The sequence below is a fragment of the Apiospora hydei genome (assembly GCF_038363865.1).
Source record: "Apiospora hydei strain CBS 114990 chromosome Unknown utg000004l_segment0_segment0, whole genome shotgun sequence".
Taxonomy (NCBI): Eukaryota; Fungi; Ascomycota; class Sordariomycetes; order Amphisphaeriales; family Apiosporaceae; genus Apiospora; species Apiospora hydei.
In genome coordinates, this window is record NW_027117363.1 from 886,358 (window position 1) to 905,987 (window position 19,630).

Here is a 19,630-nt window from a genome sequence, read left to right on the forward strand (position 1 = left end):
ATAACAGTCTCCCTTTTTCTCATGAACCCTAGGTACATAGATGACTTGACTGACATGGTCTGCATCTATAGAAGAAATTAAGAGCCGCACACGCGAAACCCATATGACTCCCAAGGTCCCCCAGACTTACTTGCCTACTTAGTCATCGTCCTGATTGTCAATTCGAACCTTCCTTGTTCATGTAAAGACAGGACCGGCCCGGAAGTATGAGGTGATCTCAAGTTTGGACAAACGTTTGCTAGCTGCCAACGCCCTTCTTCTACATGGTGACCATTCGTAAAATTCATTAGAAGTCTTTGGTCTTTCCAGATCGGCTTTGCTGTACATACCGGAACCGGAACTGGCGCCAATGACCACGACAACAGCTGAATCTGGCCCGCAACGGAACGAAACTGCGGGCAACACCCCGGCGGCCACCGACAACGACAAGATCGAGCGTGCGAGCTCCATCTCGACCAACATGGATGCCCTAGCACACGAGGCCGAGCCGCGGCCATCGCTGGGTGCTGCGAACCACCTCTCCCTGGACGACGTCGAGCCCATGGACGTACAAATCCGCAACCTCACAGTTAACGTCGACACCTCGCCGTCGATTTTGGACCCCAGTACTTACCCCGAGCTCTTCTCCGTCGGCAAATCGAGTAAAGGACCTACAACGAAAACGCTCCTGCGCTCCGTCGACGCCTCCTTCCAGCCTGGGAGTCTCACTGCCATCTTGGGAGGGAGTGGATCCGGAAAGACCACTCTGCTGAACACCGTGGCCGAGCGCATGTTCAGCTCGAGGCTCTCTCAGACGGGACGAGTTACGTTCAATGGCGCAGAAGGTGTGCACTCGTCTAGGCATGCCTACGTAATGCAGCAGGATGTGCTGCTCCCGACATTGACCGTACGGGAAACCCTTCGGTACTCTGCTAACCTCCGCCTACCCCCGCCGACTACCGAGGAAGAACGGATGCAGATCGTCGAAGAGGTCATACTGGAGCTGGGCTTGAAGGACTGCGCCGATACCCGGATAGGTAACAGCCAACATAGGGGTTGCAGTGGCGGCGAGAAGCGGAGGGTCAGCATAGGAGTGCAACTACTCTCCAACCCGTCAATACTCTTTCTGGACGAGCCGACGACAGGACTGGATGCGACCAGCGCTTTCCAACTAGTCCGTACCCTGAAAACACTAGCGAAGAAAGGCCGAACCATCATCACCACAATACACCAGCCTCGATCCGAGATTTGGGACTTATTTGACAATCTGGTCATTTTGTCGAGGGGCAGCCCCGTGTTTTCCGGTCCAATGCACGAATGCGTGCCCTGGTTCGCCCAGATGGGTTTCGATCTGCCCCCTTTCGTCAACCCGGCCGAGTTCATTGTCGATATTGCCGCTGTCGACAATCGCACCCCGGAGCTCGAGGAAGAGACCACTGCTCGGGTCACACGGTTACAGGAGGCGTGGGCAGAAGCGGTTCCAACTAGATTTAAGTCCGAAACGGGCGCGGAGGACTCGATATCGAACTCCAAAAGACCGAAACCCCAACAACACGCAAGCTTTCTGCGCCAGGTACGAGTCCTCACCAACAGGACGTTAAAAGTCACACTCCGCGATCCCATGGGTATGGCCGGTTCTATCATCGAGGCTATACTTATGGCCATCATCACCGGATACATCTTCTACAACCTACCACGTGACCAGCCTGGTATTCGCTCCAGGCAAGGTGCTCTGTATACGTCGGTCGGACTCCAGGGCTACCTATTCCTTATGTTCGAGACCTATCGACTCACAATGGACGTGCCCACGTTCGACCGCGAACACAGCGAGGGATGCGTCACCGCCCTGCCTTTTATCTTGTCGCGCCGCATCGCGCGCTTCCTCACCGAGGATATCCCCGTACCTTTTCTATACAGCGTCATTTACTACTTCATGGTCGGGTTCGATCGCGATGTGGGCAAGTTCTTCACGTTTTTCTCCATTGTGTTACTGAACCATTACATTGCGGTGACGCTAGCCATGACCTCTGTGGCCGCGGTCAGAAACTTCCCGGGCGCCAGCTTGATCGGCAACTTGACCTACACGCTGCAGAGCATGGCCTGTGGCTACTTCGTCCAGAGCAACACGATACCGGTGTACGTGCGCTGGCTCAAGTACGTCACCTACACATACTATGCTTTCGGTGCACTTTGCGGGAACGAGTTTGAGGACAACTTTTACGATTGTCCATTTGAAGGTGGACAGGATAACCCGGCCTGCTTGCCATACACCGGCCAGTTCGTCATGGACAACCTGGGTTTCCCACGAAACTGGACGATCCGGCCTATTGTGGCCATGCTGGGATTCGTCGGGCTCTTTTGCGTCACGTGCTGGATCGGACTCGCGTTCCTGAAGGTCGAGATGACGATCGCGCGGGCCCGGGCGTCCGACACGGATCTTTCGGCAGGCAAGGAGAAGATGACTGCGCGGTCGATCCAGGAGGTCCGGGCCATTGACGTAGGCTTGGACAACTTCGCCTTGGACCTGGACAAGAGGACGGTGTGGGGCCGTAAACTCCCGACAAAGACGATCCTCAATCCGTTGACAGCGACGTTCCAGGCCGGCACCCTTAACATTATCATGGGACCATCCGGTTCCGGAAAGACGAGTTTGTTGAACGCCATGGCGCAGCGATTGAATGGCTCTCTGGGCACGCGCTACCGCCCGGCGGGTAAGCTCACATTCAACGGCGCTCTTCCCTCGGAGTCGGTTATCCGCTCTGTGGTATCATACGTTTGCCAGGACGACGATGCTCTGCTACCATCTCTCACCGTGCGGGAGACGCTGCGTTTCGCTGCTGGGCTGCGACTCCCTTCCTTCATGAGCAAGCGGGAGAAGTACGACCGTGCCGAGGAAGTCTTGTTGAAGATGGGTCTCAAGGACTGCGCCGACAACCTGGTGGGAAGTGAACTGGTCAAGGGAATTTCGGGTGGCGAAAAACGCCGCGTCAGTATTGCGGTGCAGATCCTCACCGACCCGCGCGTCCTGCTCCTCGACGAACCGACCTCGGGACTCGATGCATTTACCGCGAGTAGTATCCTGGAGGTGCTCCAGGGGCTGGCCAAGGAGGGCCGCACGCTCATACTGACCATCCATCAAGCCCGATCGGATATCTTCAAGCACTTCGGCAACGTGCTCCTGTTGGCCCGAGGCGGCTCGCCCGCGTATGCTGGGCCGGCCAAAGATATGCTGGAGTACTTTGGAGGTCTGGGATACCAATGTCCGCACCACACGAACCCGGCGGACTACGCGTTGGACCTTATTACTATCGACCTGCAGGAGGGGCAGAGGGAGGCCGAAAGTCGCGAGAAGGTCAAGAGGCTAATCCAGACTTGGGCGGATACCGCTGCCAAATCGGGTGCTGACAGTACAGTACCCCGGCTTTCCAACATAGCAGAGGCGAATGAAACGAAAGGGGAGAAGTCAACTGCATCCGATATCGAAAACTCCGAAACTAAGAAGCCAGAAGAAAATGCAACAGAAACCGAGAAGATTACTCCCGCCGCTACCATCCCTCCGGCCCGGAAATCCTTCAATAAGGAGACCCTATCGACCCCAGCCGAGCTCGGAGCCCTTGCCCACAAGCGCGCATCGTTCGTGGCGGCTTTCCCTATCCTGATGCACCGAGCCTTCGTCAACTTCCGGCGGCAGCCGCCGCTACTGCTGGCGCGTACGATGCAGGTGGTCGGCCTGGCCGGGATCCTGGCCCTCTTCTTCGCGCCGCTGCACAACGACTACCCGAGCATCCAGAACCGCGTCGGCTTCGTGCAGGAGGTGGGCGCCTTCTACTTCGTCGGGATGCTGCAGAACGTGGCGGCCTACCCGGCCGAGCGCGAGGTCTTCTACCGCGAGGACGACGACGCCGTCTACGGGGTCGAGGCCTTCCTGGCCACGTACACGGTGCTCGAGCTGCCGCTCGAGATCGGCTCGAGCCTGATCTTTGGCGTCCTCGCCGACCTCGCGGTCGGGTTCCCCCGCACCGTCGAGATGTACTTTGTGTGTGTCTTTGCGGCGTTCGCGATCGTCAACTGCGGCGAGTCGCTGGGCATCATGTTCAACACCATGTTCAACCACACGGGCTTCGCGGTCCAGATCATCAGCGTCCTGCTCAGTGTCGCGCAGATCATGGCGGGGATCATGTCCATCGATATGCCGGTGCTGTTCCGCGCCTTCAATTACTTGAGCCCCATCCGCTACGCCACGCGCGCCCTTGCGCCGTTTAGTTTGAGGGGGTCGAGTTTACGTGCGACGATACGCAGCGCCAGCCGGGGACTGGGAAGTGTAATATTTCTACGGGCGAGGAGGTGCTAGACCTCTACAAGCTCAATGTTGATGGCGTTATCAATATCATCTGCCTTGCGGCTGTGGTGGTGGCGTACCGCCTCGTGGCGTGGGCACTGCTGAGGGTGGTGAGGACGCGGTGGAAGAGTGTGGTGGAGAAAAGGAGGGCCACGATAAAGGCTTGAGTCGAGATGCGATGAATTTTTCTTAAAGCAGGCATTGGAAGGCGCGTTAACCATTTAGAGATGTTATAATGAAGGGAAGATTAGGAGCGACTGGCGCACTCGCGCGGTTTGTACATATTTGCATGAAGTCTAGGCCTCACTTACGTGGCCTTGTATATCTTATCAGTGTTACATTCCCATGTAATTGGTACATGTTATATCATAACCAGTTCACAGGCCTTGGAGTAGCCAGTTCTTTGTACCGCGACTGGGATTGTTGAGTTTGGTAGCGATATGGGTTGCGACTGTCGCCTTTTAGACTGCGAGCATTCTGCAGCAGTCAGGTGAAAATGGGTGTCTACATTGTCTGCCTCGAGAAAGAGATAATGACAGGTATTGCCATTGGAAGATCTTTTTAATTACACAACACTAGAATACCGTAAAGTGTGTATGCCAGGGTTTGGAATATTTGTTGTCTTGTTCATCGCTGGCCGTGAACAAAGACTGTCATTAGAGAATACTGCTTGTTATAATGGACCATTGTAGTCCATCTCAGCTGTTTATCGCCAACAATCCCATTATCAAATTTACATGAAGCCACACTAACAATAGACATGCCTATCATGCCCATATGTATTTAAAGGGCAACCGGACTCTGTTTATGAACCGCCATCCAATACAGCATTCACCACACACACACACACACCCAAACACGTATCCATACAATCACCAACAAAATCACAAGATGTCTGGCCAAGCACCCTTAAATGCTGTGACCATCGTCACTATCCCTTATGAAGGGGAAATCGTCTGCGAAGGCGCAGACGACTACGAGATGAGCTTCGAGGAGCGTCGCCCCAAGGTCCTCAACGTCTGCCGCGCTTACTGGGCCGATGCGAACCACGAGCTGACCCGCGTCGAACCCGGCCGGAAGCACACGGGCGGCCTCTACTACCCCGTCGACATTACCCACGACAATGGCGCTTCGTTTGAGGAGTTTGTGCTGTACCTACCGCTCCACGTGGACTCGACCGCGGGGAATGCCGCCATCTTGAAGGCGATGGCTCGAGTGGAGGAAATCGAGAGTCTCGTCCCCAGAGTCATCTACGTCGATATCACGAACGACAACCCGCTCAACTACCCGTACATGCTGCAGAAGCGGATCCCGGGCAGACTTTTGAGTGACATCTTTGACGACTTGCCCCAGGAGCAAAAGGTCCTGGTCGCCGCAGAGCTGGGTCGGACGTACCGGAGGATCCAGAGCGTGCGTGGCAACTTCAGTGGGATCTACGATATTGTTGATGACGAGGACATCGACAACGAGGGCATCAACCAAGCCCTGCCGCCCACGAAACTTATGCCGTTCGGCATGATACAGGAGGGTTGCGAAGACGACTTGAACTGGAACGAGGTTCGCGAGTCCATCAAGGAAGGCGATGACAGGGAGAAGGGCCAAGTCCTAACCCGGTCCAATCTGCTCGAGGACGCGCCCAACATGACGGCGCGGGAGATTCTGCTCCTGATGTTCGAGCGCTGGATCCAGCGGAACCGACACTGGCGGGGTCGTGATTTCGAGAACGAATGCCTGGAGCGCGCGCTGGAGATCGTCTGGGAGCTCGTGGACAAGGAGGCCAACGCCCACGTCTTCTCAACTTCGGCGGCCTGCGACATATGCCTCAACAACCCGGACGTCGAGGCGCCGCAGAACTTCCTGGTCGACTTGGACGGCGAGGGCAGGCCTGTGATCACGGGGATCATGGAGTGGGACGGCGTCGAGCTGGTCCCCCATTTCGTGGGCTGCATGCCTCCCGACGGGCTGTGGACCTTTGGACCTGCCGAGGAAGACTACCTCGACGACGAAGAGGAAGAGGACGATGATGATTACGATTTCGACATGCCGGACCACGAACCGCTCGACACCGAGCTGCCCCACAACGCCGCCGGGGCCGAGGTCAAGCGCGCCTTTGACGAGGCGGTCGGCGCGGCCTTCCGGGCCGCGGCGTATAGCCCGGATATGGTCTTCGCGCATCGCTACTTCGCGTTCGCCGCGTGCCAGGGGTGGCAGGGCTGCGACTTTATCGGGATAGAGGAACTGGCGGAGGAGTGGTATAACCGGAACTTGTTGACGTCGCAGCCCGAGGAAGGGGGGATGGTGATGAGGAAGAAGAAGAAGATGTGATCGCTGAGATGCTCAATATGGCGGAGTGTGGTTTATTCGACTAAGCCCGTCGTGGGCAGCGTATAGGACATCTTCGGCTGGGTACCGGCAAAGGTAAGTTGAGTGCTGATGGATCGTGCTGGTGAATGCTAGTTGGTGTGTCGTATTCGAGGTAAGTTGATTGTAGAAAATGACACAGGCAAGAATCGACATGGACATTTAACGATACTAGATAAGCTAAGTTGCTACGTACGAATTGAACGTTAGATCCATTTTCGATCATCTGTAATCATGTAAATAATGTTACGCATTTTCGGTTAATGTCTATAATCCCTGATCAAATGACAGTCTTCTTGAAGTAATACTTGAAGGTACGTATAAGGGTAATCTCCCTTCACAGGCCAATGGACTTGAGCGTCACGTCCTGGACTCGTAAGCCTTTTGCGACAGTGTGATCGACAGATGTATGCCGAATCCCTGATGAAAGAAAGGGGTTATGTCAAGCAGGGCAATGCATATTAGTTAGCATCTTTGCTTTGTCATGCTAGAAACAACCGAGTGGGAGAACAATGGACATGAACAACGCAATGTTAGATTGTCAAGCCACAAGCCTTTGTATATCATAATAAAATATGTATTTAAGATACAAGCACCCTGTTATCGTCTTTGATCCAACAAGTCAAGCCGCAGCGATCCAAAGCTCACGCTTGCATACTCCCACGATGCCGACCAGTCAGAGCCACTCAAGCACGCAGAGCAATATGGGCGACTCTGGCGAGTACGCGACGAGCTTTGAAGAGCGCCGCCCGAAAATCCTCGAGATTTGTCAGGATCTCTGGCCGGGAGCAGCTATCTCCATAACGAGCCCCAGCGGCGGAGACCGTTCCGTCGAAGAATATTTCATCGCCGTCAGCTACAGCAGTTATCTGGATGGCATGAACCAGCATCTCAACCACGACCGCTACGTGCTCCAGATCCCCCGCCGCCCGGACGAGGTCGCGGATCGTGCCGCGGTCCTGGGCCATATCGACGTTTTCGGTGGCGAAGGCGTCCAGTTGCTGACCCCGGAGGCCTTCCATGTCAACCGCACGCCGGACAACCCGCTTGGCCGCCCCTACCTGATCCTGACCGAGCACCCCGGCTGCAACCTGGGGAAGGTGTATCAGAATATGTCCCAGGAGCAGAAGATCAAAGTCGCCACAGAGCTGGGCCGGGCCTTCTGCGAGTTGCAGGTGGATCCTGCCCCTTTCTGTGGGTACCCCTCCACAGACCCCAACGAAGACGACGGAGAAGGTAGGTGCATCAAGCCGTTCCAAATAAAGAAGAACGACAACGAAGCCGACAGCACAGACTGGGACGCCATGATGAACTTCCTGCCTGCGGACGTGGACCACACAGAAGAGGACCCAGCGGCCGCCCTGACCCGCGCCAGCTTTCTGAAGGACGGGACGCCGCACCTCAAGGCGCGTCAGATCGTGCGCCTATCGTTCCTGCGCTGGATCCACCACAACCGCCACTCCTCCTCCTCTTCTTCCACCGCGCCGTGGAAGCGGGACGCGAACGAGCGACTTCTCCAGCGGTCGCTGGCGGTCCTCGAGGAGATCATGCGCCGGAACCCGGACGTGTTCGACTCGGACCACATCTGCCTGCACAACCCAGCCCTCGGGGCGGCGGAGAACATCCTGGTCGAATTCGCCGGGGACGAGGGGCGGGAGCGGGAGAGCGGCGCGCCCCAGATCATGGGCATCGTGGACTGGGCATCGACTGCCTTCGAGCCCCGGTTCGCGGGCTGCCGGCCCCCGGACTGGCTCTGGAGCTTCCCCCGCCGAAGAAGAAGAAGAAACGACCCGGTTCGCGGGCCGCCGGGCCCCCGACGGGTTCTGGAGCAGCTTCCCCGAAGCAATGCTGGCGGGGGTCATCGGGTGGTACCCCCGGCGGGACCCGTTGGAACCGCTGGTCCCGCCCGTCCGACCGACGCACGCCGCCGCCGCCGAGGTGAAGCGCGCCTTCGACGCGGCGGTCGGGCTGGCGTTCTGCCAGGCCGCGTACGACGTAGAGGTAGTGTTTGTGCGGCGGTTCTACGCGGCCGCGAAGGTGTCGTCGCCCTGGTGCGCTGCCGACCGACTACGACGAGCTGACAGAGCTGCTGGCGCAGTGGGACGAAAGGGAGCGAGTGGAAAGGGGGCAGAGGCAGGCCGTATTTCTCTCCGCCGTTCTTTGGGGATGGCCGGCCCTTTACTAAGCCCTGGATGCAGCTTCGGTAAGTAAACGCCAAAGGCGTTCCGTAGGTGAGTATAAATAGCAAGGTTGTCTGGGGCCAGGACGTTGAGTACTACGCATAGGTAAGTCAGCCCAACAGTTAAGTTAATCTAAAGTATAATGGGCTTCCCGTCACCACTTTGCAAGGCGCCCTCAACGTGAAATGACATGGTGCAGTAGTGGGGGTATAAGTTGTGATATTTGTTTCGTAATCCTCATGAGCTAAGCTTCGCAAAGCTGTATATACAATGTACATTCATTATAATCTTCTTCCGTTCTCATACACGCACGCCCTCGTTTTACAGGCCAATAGCCTTGAGAATGGCCTCGCCGACGCCCTTGGCGCTGGCGGGGTTCTGGCCGGTGATGAGCTTGCCGCCGTCGACGCTGAGGACGAGGGGGCCCCAGGCCTCGTCGGCCTTCTTGTAGGTGGCGCCGACCTCCTTGATCTTGTCCTCGAGCAGGAAGGGCATCAGCTTGGTCATCTGGGCCTGGTCCTCCTCGACGTTGGAGAAGCCGGTGGCCTCCTTGCCCTTGAGGAGCGGGGTGCCGTCGGGCAGGGTCACGTTGGTGAAGACGGCGGGGCCGTGGCAGACGGCGGCGACGGGCTTGCCGGCCGCGACGAACTCCTGGATCAGGGCGATGCTGTCGGCGTCGGTGGCCAGGTCGAACATGGGGCCGTGGCCGCCCGGGTAGAAGAGGGCGTCGAACTCGGCGGCCTTGCCGCGGAAGGCCGACAGCTTCTGCGTGTTCTTCCAGACGTCCGTCTTGGACTTGAGGAACTCGACCGACTCGGCGTCCTGCGCAAACGCCTTGACCGAGGATGGGTCGAGGGGCGCCTCGCCGCCCTTGGGGAGGCCATGACGAGCTCGGTCTTGGAGGCCAGGACGTTGTAGGGGTGGGCAAGCTCAGGCTGTGAGACAATTGCGATGTTAGTAAGCTGATCATACTTGCGGGAGCGGATTGGGAGGCTTCGTGGGACGTACCAGGTACCATCCTGTGGGAGAGTTGGCGGCCTCGATGTGGCCGAAAGAGGTGAGAACGACGAGAACCTTGGGAGCCATTGTGAATTTTGTTTGTTTTTGGGTATATGGGTGTTGGTGTTTGTCGAAGTTGATCGGATTGAATACTGTAGACAGTTGGATTGTAGGTATGGGTATATGGGAATGGGTTCAAAAGCAAAAGTGAGACCAGAAAGTTGGGAAGCGGGGAGGCTCTATATACAAGTACCTTAGCTAGCTACCCAGCTCCCACTCTTGTTCCTGATGTTGCCTGCGTATCACATCCACTTATTACATCAATGCGATTCTTTCTATGCCATTCTTCGCCCAAAGCTGGTAGGAAGGAAAGCCGCATTGCTTGGCAGTGATGTGTCGGCTACGCCATATCGCCGATGATCTATGCTACACATGGCAACCAGGCCATCAATGCATGACAGGCGTGCATACTTACGGCAAGTCCCGCAATAGTGCTTTGGTTACGTGGTGTATGGGATAAACCGGGGGGCGATGAGGAGACGGTGACAGCTGGGCAGTAGACGATACGGGCCTTGGTGTGGTAGTGGTGTGTAGCAGAGAAACAAGAAGAAGGGAGCTTCCAAACCTCCAACCACCCCACCAGTAGATCGTTCGGTGGCCGACCCCGCCAGACGTCATTCTAGAAGCTTGAGGTCCGCAGCTGTCCGCACCGCCCGAAAGCCATGGGGGTTTACATAATCGCCGTCACTAACGCCGATGCATGACTCGTGCAAACTGCCAATAATATCTCCGAATAATAAATCCCAGGATCAACGCCGCCTTGCTTGATGCAGAAAAGCACTGCTGATGCGCTCGCGAAATAGGAAACCCTCCCGAGAGCGGAAATAGATGAAGGTTAGCAGTGGCTGGATTGGTGTCGCCAAACACGAGCCATTCCAGGGTATGTAGGTAGGTGGTTATTGGTCACAATTGGCATTGGACTTTACGGAAATACTGATGCAGGAACGACAAAACGCAGATGAGTGAAAGTAATGAACGCGAGATATGGCATGTACGATCTCAAACAATGATCAACCCAACACATTATTGCGTCTCACAAGGTGACATGAGACGATCAGCTATTTGAGGCTCGCATGAAAATCAATGACTACGCCAGCTGCTGGTAGAAATCTACATGACAGGCAAGCGGTCGCGGGGACCAGAACATCAAAAGCACATGTCTGCAGCCAGTCGGCATGGCAAATTCCCAACGATACGGCGAACACGCCCGAGTAAACAGTGCAATGCGCCCACATGTATCCCCCCTGTAAACCCGGTCCAGAAGAACTGTGTGTTCCTATGAAGCCCGCCTACTTGCCTGATCTCACGACACCATCCTTCAAGTTTCCCTTGCCATCATACTCGCTGCGCTTCATGGCGAACGCCATGCGGAGCTCCTTGGCTTTCTCCTCGCCGAACTTCTTGCCGAACTTCTCGCCGATCTTCTGGCCGCCCTCCGCACCGAGCTCCTTGCCGATCTCCTTTGCAATGTCTTCAACGAACGTCTCAAACTCCATTGTCATGATCGTGTTGAAGCGCTCCTCGACGTACTCCTTGACGCGCTCCCTAACACCCTTGTGCTGCTCCTTGATGCTCTTCTTCATGTCCTCCTTCACCTCGATGCGCTTCTCAAAGCTCTTGTTCTGCTCCTCGATGCCCCTCTTCGTGTCCTCCTTGTACTCCTTGTACTCCTCGACGAGCTTCGACACGGTTTTCATGACTTCCTCGCAATCGTCTTCGATCTGTTTGGCCATGTTTCGGTAGTGCGCTTCTGCTGCTAGGAAGGCCTCGAACTGAAGTCTGCATGCTTCGCTGAGCAGGAGGTTTCCGGGACAGTGCTGGTCTTTTTTGACGGGTGCCATGGTGAACTGTGAACGGCGATCAAGAGGTGTTTTAAACTGTGCTTGAGTGAAGAGTGCTTGGTGATGGTGATGGTGATGGTGGTGGTGTTATCTGATGTCCATCATGAACTTTGGCACTCTTTCCCTGACAGCTATATACTGCCAGCCGTAAGCATTAGGCGTTTGCGTGTGCGTTTGTTAGTACAGTGATATGATTAATCATTGCTCTGCCAGGGGTCTCCGACGTGGCAGGGCCTCTGAACAGAGTTGCGGCAGGAAGCCGCTGGCCAGAGGCATCTATCTGTTCGCGTGTTGAAGTGCTGCCCAAGATATGACATGGCTATAGCACATATCCTACTTGTTAATCGAACAGGGCAAAGCCAGTTGGGCCTCGCGATGTTTCCACAGGCACGTAGCTGTTTGCAAAGGAAAAAGCGGTATCGTGCCATAACGAAGATTGAGTCATTACATAGCCAATGAAGTATATGACAGAGTAAGACAGCGGATAATGTATACGAGGATTCCAATAGCTCATGCAGGGCAGCTGCTGAGAAGACGGCCATATAGACCCACAGGCAACTCGTTTGAAGCTCAGTGCTGCCTTAGGCTGAGGAAGCCGGCCAGAATTTGTTGACCCGGGGGAATCTACACTAGGGAGTCCGAAGAGAAATGACACCATAGCTCTCAAGGTGCTTTAGTAAACTGTGAGACGCCGAAGACGGGCGTCAACGTGTAACAAACAGAAGTCTTTTTGGCGTCAACGTAAGATGTCTCCGTATGTTTGCAGCGTGTGAATAGCCCGCAGGTCTGTTATCATACATACGCGTGCGTGTGTAGCTCAAAGAGCGGTATCTGATATGGGGTGTATCGCATGGCAAACGTCTCCTTCTTGGGCAGAGCTGCAGATTCAATCAAGTTGTTGCCAGCGTGCGCTTCCGCAGCTCCTGGTTTTGATCGGTCGTTTGGTTCACGTCGTCCTCAGTGGGCTGTATCAAGACCGGCTCGTAGCCCTCCTTGGGCTCGTCCTCGCCCACGATCCAAGTCTTCACGATGGACCTGACCTCCTTCTTCGTCTGTTGCTTCTGGTCGCCCTTCGCCATGCGCCACTGGTAGGCGTTATACACCGCGACCTCGGCGATGGCGACGACGATGCTGCCGCCCAGCGCGAGGAACAGCCGCGCGGGCGTGCTCCACCACTGGGCCGCGATCCAGAGCGCTGCGGCGCACCCGGCGATGCTGATGAGGAAGTTGATGATGAGCGTCACCTGCTGCTGGATCTCCTCCTGCGATATCGTCTCCTCGCCGAGGTCCGACTTCTGGTGCGGCCGGTTCGCCGCGGCGAAGGATTCCACCAGGCTCAGAGGCGGCGCATTCGGGAATCGCTGGGAGAACGTCTCGCGGGTCGGGCCGGCTTTCAGCATGCGTTCGTAGGATCGTTCCTCTTCGTCGCGTCGCAGGCGTTCCATGAGTGCTTTGTATTGTGGCGTCTGGAGAGGCAATTACGTTAGCAATTCATTGTCCAGAACTAGATGGGGCCAGGAGACGAATTGGTATACGCACTGGTTCTGGCTTCGGAGGGGGTGGTGGGATGTAGACGGTTGCGCCCCGAAGGAGACCCTCGAGGCTGTATTTCGTATGACCCAGGCTCTTCAGTTGCTTCCATAGATCGATAATTTGGCCATGCGAAACGGGCTTTCCCACGGCAGCATCGGCAAGTGAAGGTTCACTAGAGACATCTCCTGTGGTGGCCTTGTCTGCTTCTTCCGACTTGATGTCGTGGGTCGTCTGGGCGCTTTCGGATTCTTGGACTAACTGTAGTGCCTCCACGATGGAGGTTGTCATTGTGAGGAGGACCATCTTGTATCAACTGTGTCGGTCGTGTAAAATGGCGCCAGCACCACAATTTGTTTAATACCAACTGATAATATTCGTCACTGCGTCGCTTAACTTTGAAGCTCACATCGATCAGTACCTTGCAGCTTCAGCCACCAAAACTGTCAATTGGCGATTGATTGATGGATAGCACGGCCAAGGCTGATCGATGACAGCACCACAGCGCCTGCAGGGTAAGCTTGAGCCACAAGTCGGGGCAATTGGCCCCGCTGTCGAGGTCCCACAGCAGCTGAGCGGGCGAATTGAGGGCGCTTCCGATCGGTCCAGGCGAATCATTCAGTGGCCAGGGCCTAGAGTGACTGGACCCATGAATTTTTCGAGATCAGATGCGGCTATCCGTTGCGACACAAGAATTCGAGGTTGCAGCAATTCTGTCCAATCCGCCCAACAAACTGACTGCCGGTGTAATTGTTGACACCAGAACATTCCCCTCCCATGCCATCGAACGAGCGGGAGCACATTTCTCAATAACATCGGAGCCGCACCATCGCCGCCGCCGGCAAGCCCAGTATACCCGCCATGCAGCTTCGCCACGGAGCTTCGCTGCTCCTCAAAAGCCGCGCCGCCAGCCGGCCCTCGGTCTTTTCGCCATGTTCCGACTGCTTCAGAGCCGCCTCGTTAGATCTGAGGTTACGGAGGCAACGGGCCGCCTATCACAACACCCCGAAACGAGACTCGGCATGGGCCGCTGCGGTGCAGGTAGCGGGGAACATGGTGAACAACGCCGTGACGAGGGCCACCAAGGGCGAGATGGCCATTGACCCCCTCCGCATCGTGGCCAAGGAGATGAAGTTCCTAACCGGCAATATCCGGTCACTATTGGGGTCAGGGCACCCCTCACTCGACCGGGCCGCCAAATACTACACCCAGGCCGAGGGCAAACACATGCGCCCCATGATCGTCCTCCTCATGTCGAGGGCAACCGCACTATGCCCCAAGACGCCCGAGGTACTTTCCGCAACGCAGCACCAGATCGACTCCTCCATATCGCCGGCCAATGTGCTAAACGACACCAACCCTTCGAACCCCCTGACGACCGGCTTTTCTTCGCAGCCAGAGTCGACCGAGAGCGACATCCTGCCCTCCCAACGACGACTTGCGGAGATTACCGAGCTGATTCATACTGCCTCGCTTCTGCACGACGACGTCATTGACCACTCGGTCGCACGCCGTGGGTCACCCTCCGCGAACCTCGAGTTCGGCAACAAAATGGCCGTCTTGGCCGGCGACTTCTTGCTGGGACGGGCTTCCGTAGCCCTGGCGCGGCTGCGCAACGCCGAGGTCGTGGAGCTTCTGGCCACGGTCATTGCGAACCTGGTGGAGGGCGAGTTCATGCAGCTGAAGAACACCAAGCGCGACGAGCGCAACCCCAAGTGGTCCGAGGACGCCCTGACCTACTACCTGGAGAAGACCTACCTGAAGACGGCGAGCTTAATATCCAAGTCTTGTCGTGCGGCGGCGCTGCTCGGCCGCGGCGATGCGACCACGGTGGAGGCTGCGTACGCATACGGCAAGAACTTGGGCTTGGCGTTCCAGCTGGTGGACGATCTGCTGGATTACACGAGGAGCGAGAAGGAGCTGGGCAAGCCGGCTGGTGCCGATCTGGAGCTGGGTCTGGCGACGGCGCCGCTGCTGTTCGCGTGGAAGACCAACCCGGAACTCGGTGCTCTCGTAGGACGGAAGTTCGAGCAGGAAGGCGATGTGACACGGGTAAGCCACTACTACTCCAGAAGCACGACCTTCTCCTTTTGCGACACATCGACGAGACTAACACTTTCTACTATCTAGGCACGAGAGATTGTTCAGAGATCCGACGGAATCGAGCAGACTCGCGCCCTCGCTGAGGACTACTGCACACAAGCCATCGCGTCGCTGGACTCATTCCCTGATAGCGACGCCAAGGATGGACTGATCGAGATGGCCATGAAAACGCTGCAACGCATGAAATGATTCATGTATTACTAAAAACACTATCGCCATAAACTGTACTACTACCTAAGACACCAACATTTAGACACATCCCTTCCCCTTGATATGGAGGGGTAGATACTTTTGTGTAAACCGACGGGGGAGAAGTCGTGTCTCTCTGTACATGTGGGATGATTTGGGTATGGCTTCTCTAACAAAAAATGGGTGCATGAAGAAGGAGGTGAGGCGCATTGGCGGGCAGGCATTTCTGATACCACTCTATTGTGTACGACAAGACAAAACGGCTTTTGAGGGCAAGAAGTGGAAGACAAAAGATATAGACCCTTCTATTAGGACATTGCCAGACCATCAAGCTCGATTTGCGACATGAAAAACACAAGATGATTAACCACCGTGCTACGTCCAATGCTCGCTTCAATTACATGTCCATGGGCGTATCAGAAGTAACCACATAAGAATTAGAGAGTCGGCAATGCCCGCCAAACGTTTCTTTATCAGTAGTCCTGGCAGTACAGCGACAATAGGGGGCTCTGGTAAATCGGTCAATTGAGATGCTCATTCTTCGACCCTCATCGGATTCAGGGGGTAGGAACTACTACTCACCAGCGCCGTGACTTGACAGCACATTTTCACACCAGGGCATTTGTCCAATTGGTCATCACCTAGAAGTTTGAGTATCGATATTAGCATTCCCCTTTCTCCATTCTTCGAGATCAGGATGTCAAAACAGCAAGCAGCACCCACAAACGAGCCCGTTCACGTCGTTGGGGTTCAGCTTGTACCCGTACAGCTGCGCCAGGAACACGACGAGCGGCTGGTCCCCGCCAGCGCGCCGCGGCAGCACTGCAGCTCGCCCCCGTTGACGGCGGCGCACTGGGGCGAGGGCCGCGGCGTCCAGAGGAGCTTGGGAGGGGACGCGTTGCCGAGGTTGCCTAGGAGGGTCTTGGTAGCGTCCGTGAGGCCGGATATCAGGGCGGGGTCCGGGTTGGGGTTGGGGAAGGGGAAGGGCTGGCTTGGGTCGTGATGGGGAGGAGGGCGAGGAGGAGGATGTTCAGGAAGGTGGTGGGAAACGTTGTGGGACGCATCTTGATAGGGGCCTAGAGAAGCCGGTGTAAGTCGCAGGGTGGTATTGGGATGTTCGGGGGGATTTGAGATATATTGTTCAATGTTGTTCGCTTGTTTACGTTTGGACCGACGATGGAGTTGGACACGGGAACATTTCGCATGTAATTTGTCAATCTCGGCACCAGACTACATTGAGTATATAAATCTATAGATTCTGCAATATGCGTGCAACTAATAAACTACGGCCGTGTTAGCTGGGCTGTGCATCAGCGTTCGGCCGGCGCTAGAGCTATGCATGTCGCTGGCGCCCCTTCTAGCTTGCGAGGTAAGTAGAATGTCGAGATGGCCGTTGACTGTTAGTTGTGAGTGCTGTAGAACTAAGCGAGAACAGGGAAAAAGAAAAAGTAATGTTTTTGCGCTCAATACAATAGACTCCATGCGCTGATCCTACCTGTCATACATCTTCCGGCGCTGGTTAGTCATACGATGTCTCATAAATCGGCGCTGGTTTCCTTTGGTAAGTTGAACCGAACTTGGTATCTGATTCTGTTATTTTTACACTCGCTATCTTTTTATTCCTTTTCGTCTCTTTTCTTTGTCCTCTGTCGTTATGGTTTGGGATTGCACCATCGTCAATAGTGATACTGACCCACCACCTGCTTGTTTGACCCTCAGTCCTCGTGTTGGCAGATGAGAGGAATCCCTTCCTCGTTTCCGATGCTCTTATCATATCATGCGAAATATTAATCCATGGATGTTAGCTATATGAAAATTCACCAGGGGCGGACATTTGTCCATTGAGCCAATCGGGAGAGCTGTACTCCGAAAGTTTTGCATACGGGTTTCAATGTCCATGATTCCTTTTGCCGGTCTACCAAGAAAAGAAAACACCAGATTACCGACCTCTGGATCGCCTACAGAATTAAGCGAGAAGACCTTCTTCACGTGCGAGCGAAGAACAATATTAAGTAGAATTATTGAATCCGTCGCTGTTTACGCAGCCGTGAAGGACGTGAATGTAACGAGACATGAGCGGTGACTGACTCCCTGGGAGATCGTATTGTGACCAGTCACATGCCAGAACTCTCGAACACTCCACTGTATGAGTCCATGTCCATATTTAGGTGTGATGCTGATGATAGAGCAAGACACGGAAACACTACCAAGTTCTTGCGTTGGTATGCGAGTGACCCTTCCCGTCTTCGCCTACTGCACTGGCAATTCTCCGCTGCACAACAGCATCATGCATTCATGTCTTGCGGTAGGTAAGCGGTAGGTAAGCGGGTCCTTCAAAATGATCTACAGGTTGATATACGAAGCACTGCCAGGTTGTTGCGGCTCGAAAAGCAATGTCGCATCGCTGAGACTTGACCGTTGGTATTGTTGTCGGCGCACGGGGGTTTTGCTTGGTTCGGGATACCTCGCAGCACCAGGGAAACCTTGCCTTATCGTGATGGGATGGGATGAACTCTCGCATTAGGCAGCTCTCATCCGAACTACACCTTCCTTTTCCACGGACGACGGACCGACCCTGGCGAGTAACATTCCACCATCTGGACGGAGCCAAAATGGTCGAAACATCAGAATACATAGGTACACAGCAAGTGACTCAAGAGGTTCTGTTTTTCAGTAAGCAGGCCAACATTATTTCGCCCTCGACTCGCGCATGTGGGATGTGGTCAGGATATCTTGACTCGGGGTAGAATTTGCTGTAGACAGCACATGAATACCCGCGGTCTGCATTGATCCCTGCAGCAGATCGGTTCGCCAATCACCCACCGCCATGGGTCCATACTGATGGGTGACCCCTGAAAGGAACGGGCTGGGCTCTGGTGTTGGAGTCACGAACGACATATGATCCAATAATCAAAAGCAACGGATCAGGAGACGAGTCCGTCAATCATAATCCAGCAACCCAAACCATTAATAAACAGCCACCGGGCGCCGAGGCTCGTCAGTTTAAGCACTGCCAGTCTTTTAGGGGGGCTGTTGACTTCCGTCACGGCTCCAGGCTAGGGTTGGGACGAGGGACTCCGCCATTGCTTGGTTAGCTGACGATGCTTAACCCAGGGCCAGGAACGCGGCGCCCACTAGTCAGTACCGAGCCTTGGCTTGACGCTAATATTGGGTACTCGGCCGAATACATTACCTTTGGGGGAGCAAGCCACCCGCAACGGGTGCAACCACACTTGAAGAACGAGTGTTCATCCAACAGACTCCTTCATCTGATATGTGATATGAACTCGATATACCCGACATGGCGGAATATCATGCATAGAGTTCAGTAGATCTATGCATGAACACCATTGGAAGCCCCCACCCCGTTCGCAGCTGAAGTCGTTGGCGAGGCTTTCAATTCTGGGTGGTCTTCAGCCCAAGCGGGTCGCTCACGAGCCCACATCGCCCACGATCTAAGGAAAAGTACTTACTCGGGGGCTGATCTTCCACAACCGCTGCTAGATCAGATCGTACTTGCTTTATTCTGTGGAGATCTTCCGATATTTCACGGGCATCGCTGTCAGGATTGGGAGCCATGGCCGCAGTGACAAAACGGTCATGCTTCTCTGTGGCCCGGCGGAGATGCATCGTACTTTCCATCTGGAGCCTCTTTGGAACACATGACCACCTCGTTATGTGCATCTGAAGCTCTGGAATCACAGCATCTCCATCCGCGACCTGTCTAGATACACTCGTTTACATCTAGATCCCATTAGAACCTATATCAGCCTCTCTTTCTTTAGATTGTCACAGATAAGACCACATCTTCCACTCTCGGCCGTTCCTACAGATTCCGCCCTCAGTGTTGGACTAGTCGTACGTAGCAAAGCATCCATCACTCCAGCATAACGGGAACTGACTACATAAACAAGTAGGTAGTATGAAGGTGATCAACAACCTAGTGGACACCGGATACGCTCATTCATCTACATTGGCCATTCTCCTTCCAATCTTTTCTCAGAATTCGAACCCACTACGTGCCTCCTGCTTCGAACTGGTCATACAAA

The 19,630-nt window shown here is 55.1% G+C and overlaps 8 protein-coding genes across 8 annotated transcripts; 4 read left to right on the top strand and 4 right to left on the bottom strand.

Moving 5' to 3' along the window:
• Positions 1 to 349: 349 nt before the first annotated feature.
• Positions 350 to 4,485, top strand: PG997_002793 (ABC transporter; the record flags this gene model as incomplete). The annotated part of the gene is made up of 2 exons (XM_066807108.1): positions 350 to 4,174; positions 4,243 to 4,485. 2 exons carry the CDS (start codon positions 350 to 352, stop codon positions 4,483 to 4,485), a joined length of 4,068 nt encoding a protein of 1,355 aa, XP_066670726.1.
• A 724-nt stretch (positions 4,486 to 5,209) lies between these two features.
• Positions 5,210 to 6,643, top strand: PG997_002794 (uncharacterized protein; the record flags this gene model as incomplete). The annotated part of the gene is made up of 1 exon (XM_066807109.1): positions 5,210 to 6,643. The coding sequence occupies one exon, from the start codon at positions 5,210 to 5,212 to the stop codon at positions 6,641 to 6,643; it is 1,434 nt and encodes a 477-aa protein (XP_066670727.1).
• Positions 6,644 to 7,344: 701 nt separating this feature from the next.
• Positions 7,345 to 8,760, top strand: PG997_002795 (uncharacterized protein; the record flags this gene model as incomplete). Its single annotated transcript, XM_066807110.1, has 1 exon — positions 7,345 to 8,760. The coding sequence occupies one exon, from the start codon at positions 7,345 to 7,347 to the stop codon at positions 8,758 to 8,760; it is 1,416 nt and encodes a 471-aa protein (XP_066670728.1).
• A 420-nt stretch (positions 8,761 to 9,180) lies between these two features.
• Positions 9,181 to 9,945, bottom strand: PG997_002796 (ThiJ/PfpI family protein; the record flags this gene model as incomplete). Its single annotated transcript, XM_066807111.1, has 3 exons — positions 9,181 to 9,681; positions 9,747 to 9,794; positions 9,868 to 9,945. 3 exons carry the CDS (start codon positions 9,943 to 9,945, stop codon positions 9,181 to 9,183), a joined length of 627 nt encoding a protein of 208 aa, XP_066670729.1.
• A 1,262-nt stretch (positions 9,946 to 11,207) lies between these two features.
• PG997_002797 (uncharacterized protein) lies at positions 11,208 to 11,759 on the bottom strand (the record flags this gene model as incomplete). The annotated part of the gene is made up of 1 exon (XM_066807112.1): positions 11,208 to 11,759. One exon carries the CDS (start codon positions 11,757 to 11,759, stop codon positions 11,208 to 11,210), a length of 552 nt encoding a protein of 183 aa, XP_066670730.1.
• Positions 11,760 to 12,649: 890 nt separating this feature from the next.
• On the bottom strand, positions 12,650 to 13,595 carry PG997_002798 (uncharacterized protein; the record flags this gene model as incomplete). The annotated part of the gene is made up of 2 exons (XM_066807113.1): positions 12,650 to 13,225; positions 13,299 to 13,595. 2 exons carry the CDS (start codon positions 13,593 to 13,595, stop codon positions 12,650 to 12,652), a joined length of 873 nt encoding a protein of 290 aa, XP_066670731.1.
• A 555-nt stretch (positions 13,596 to 14,150) lies between these two features.
• PG997_002799 (uncharacterized protein) lies at positions 14,151 to 15,581 on the top strand (the record flags this gene model as incomplete). Its single annotated transcript, XM_066807114.1, has 2 exons — positions 14,151 to 15,341; positions 15,420 to 15,581. The coding sequence occupies 2 exons, from the start codon at positions 14,151 to 14,153 to the stop codon at positions 15,579 to 15,581; spliced, it is 1,353 nt and encodes a 450-aa protein (XP_066670732.1).
• Positions 15,582 to 16,331: 750 nt separating this feature from the next.
• Positions 16,332 to 16,786, bottom strand: PG997_002800 (uncharacterized protein; the record flags this gene model as incomplete). Its single annotated transcript, XM_066807115.1, has 2 exons — positions 16,332 to 16,568; positions 16,745 to 16,786. The coding sequence occupies 2 exons, from the start codon at positions 16,784 to 16,786 to the stop codon at positions 16,332 to 16,334; spliced, it is 279 nt and encodes a 92-aa protein (XP_066670733.1).
• Positions 16,787 to 19,630: the final 2,844 nt, after the last annotated feature.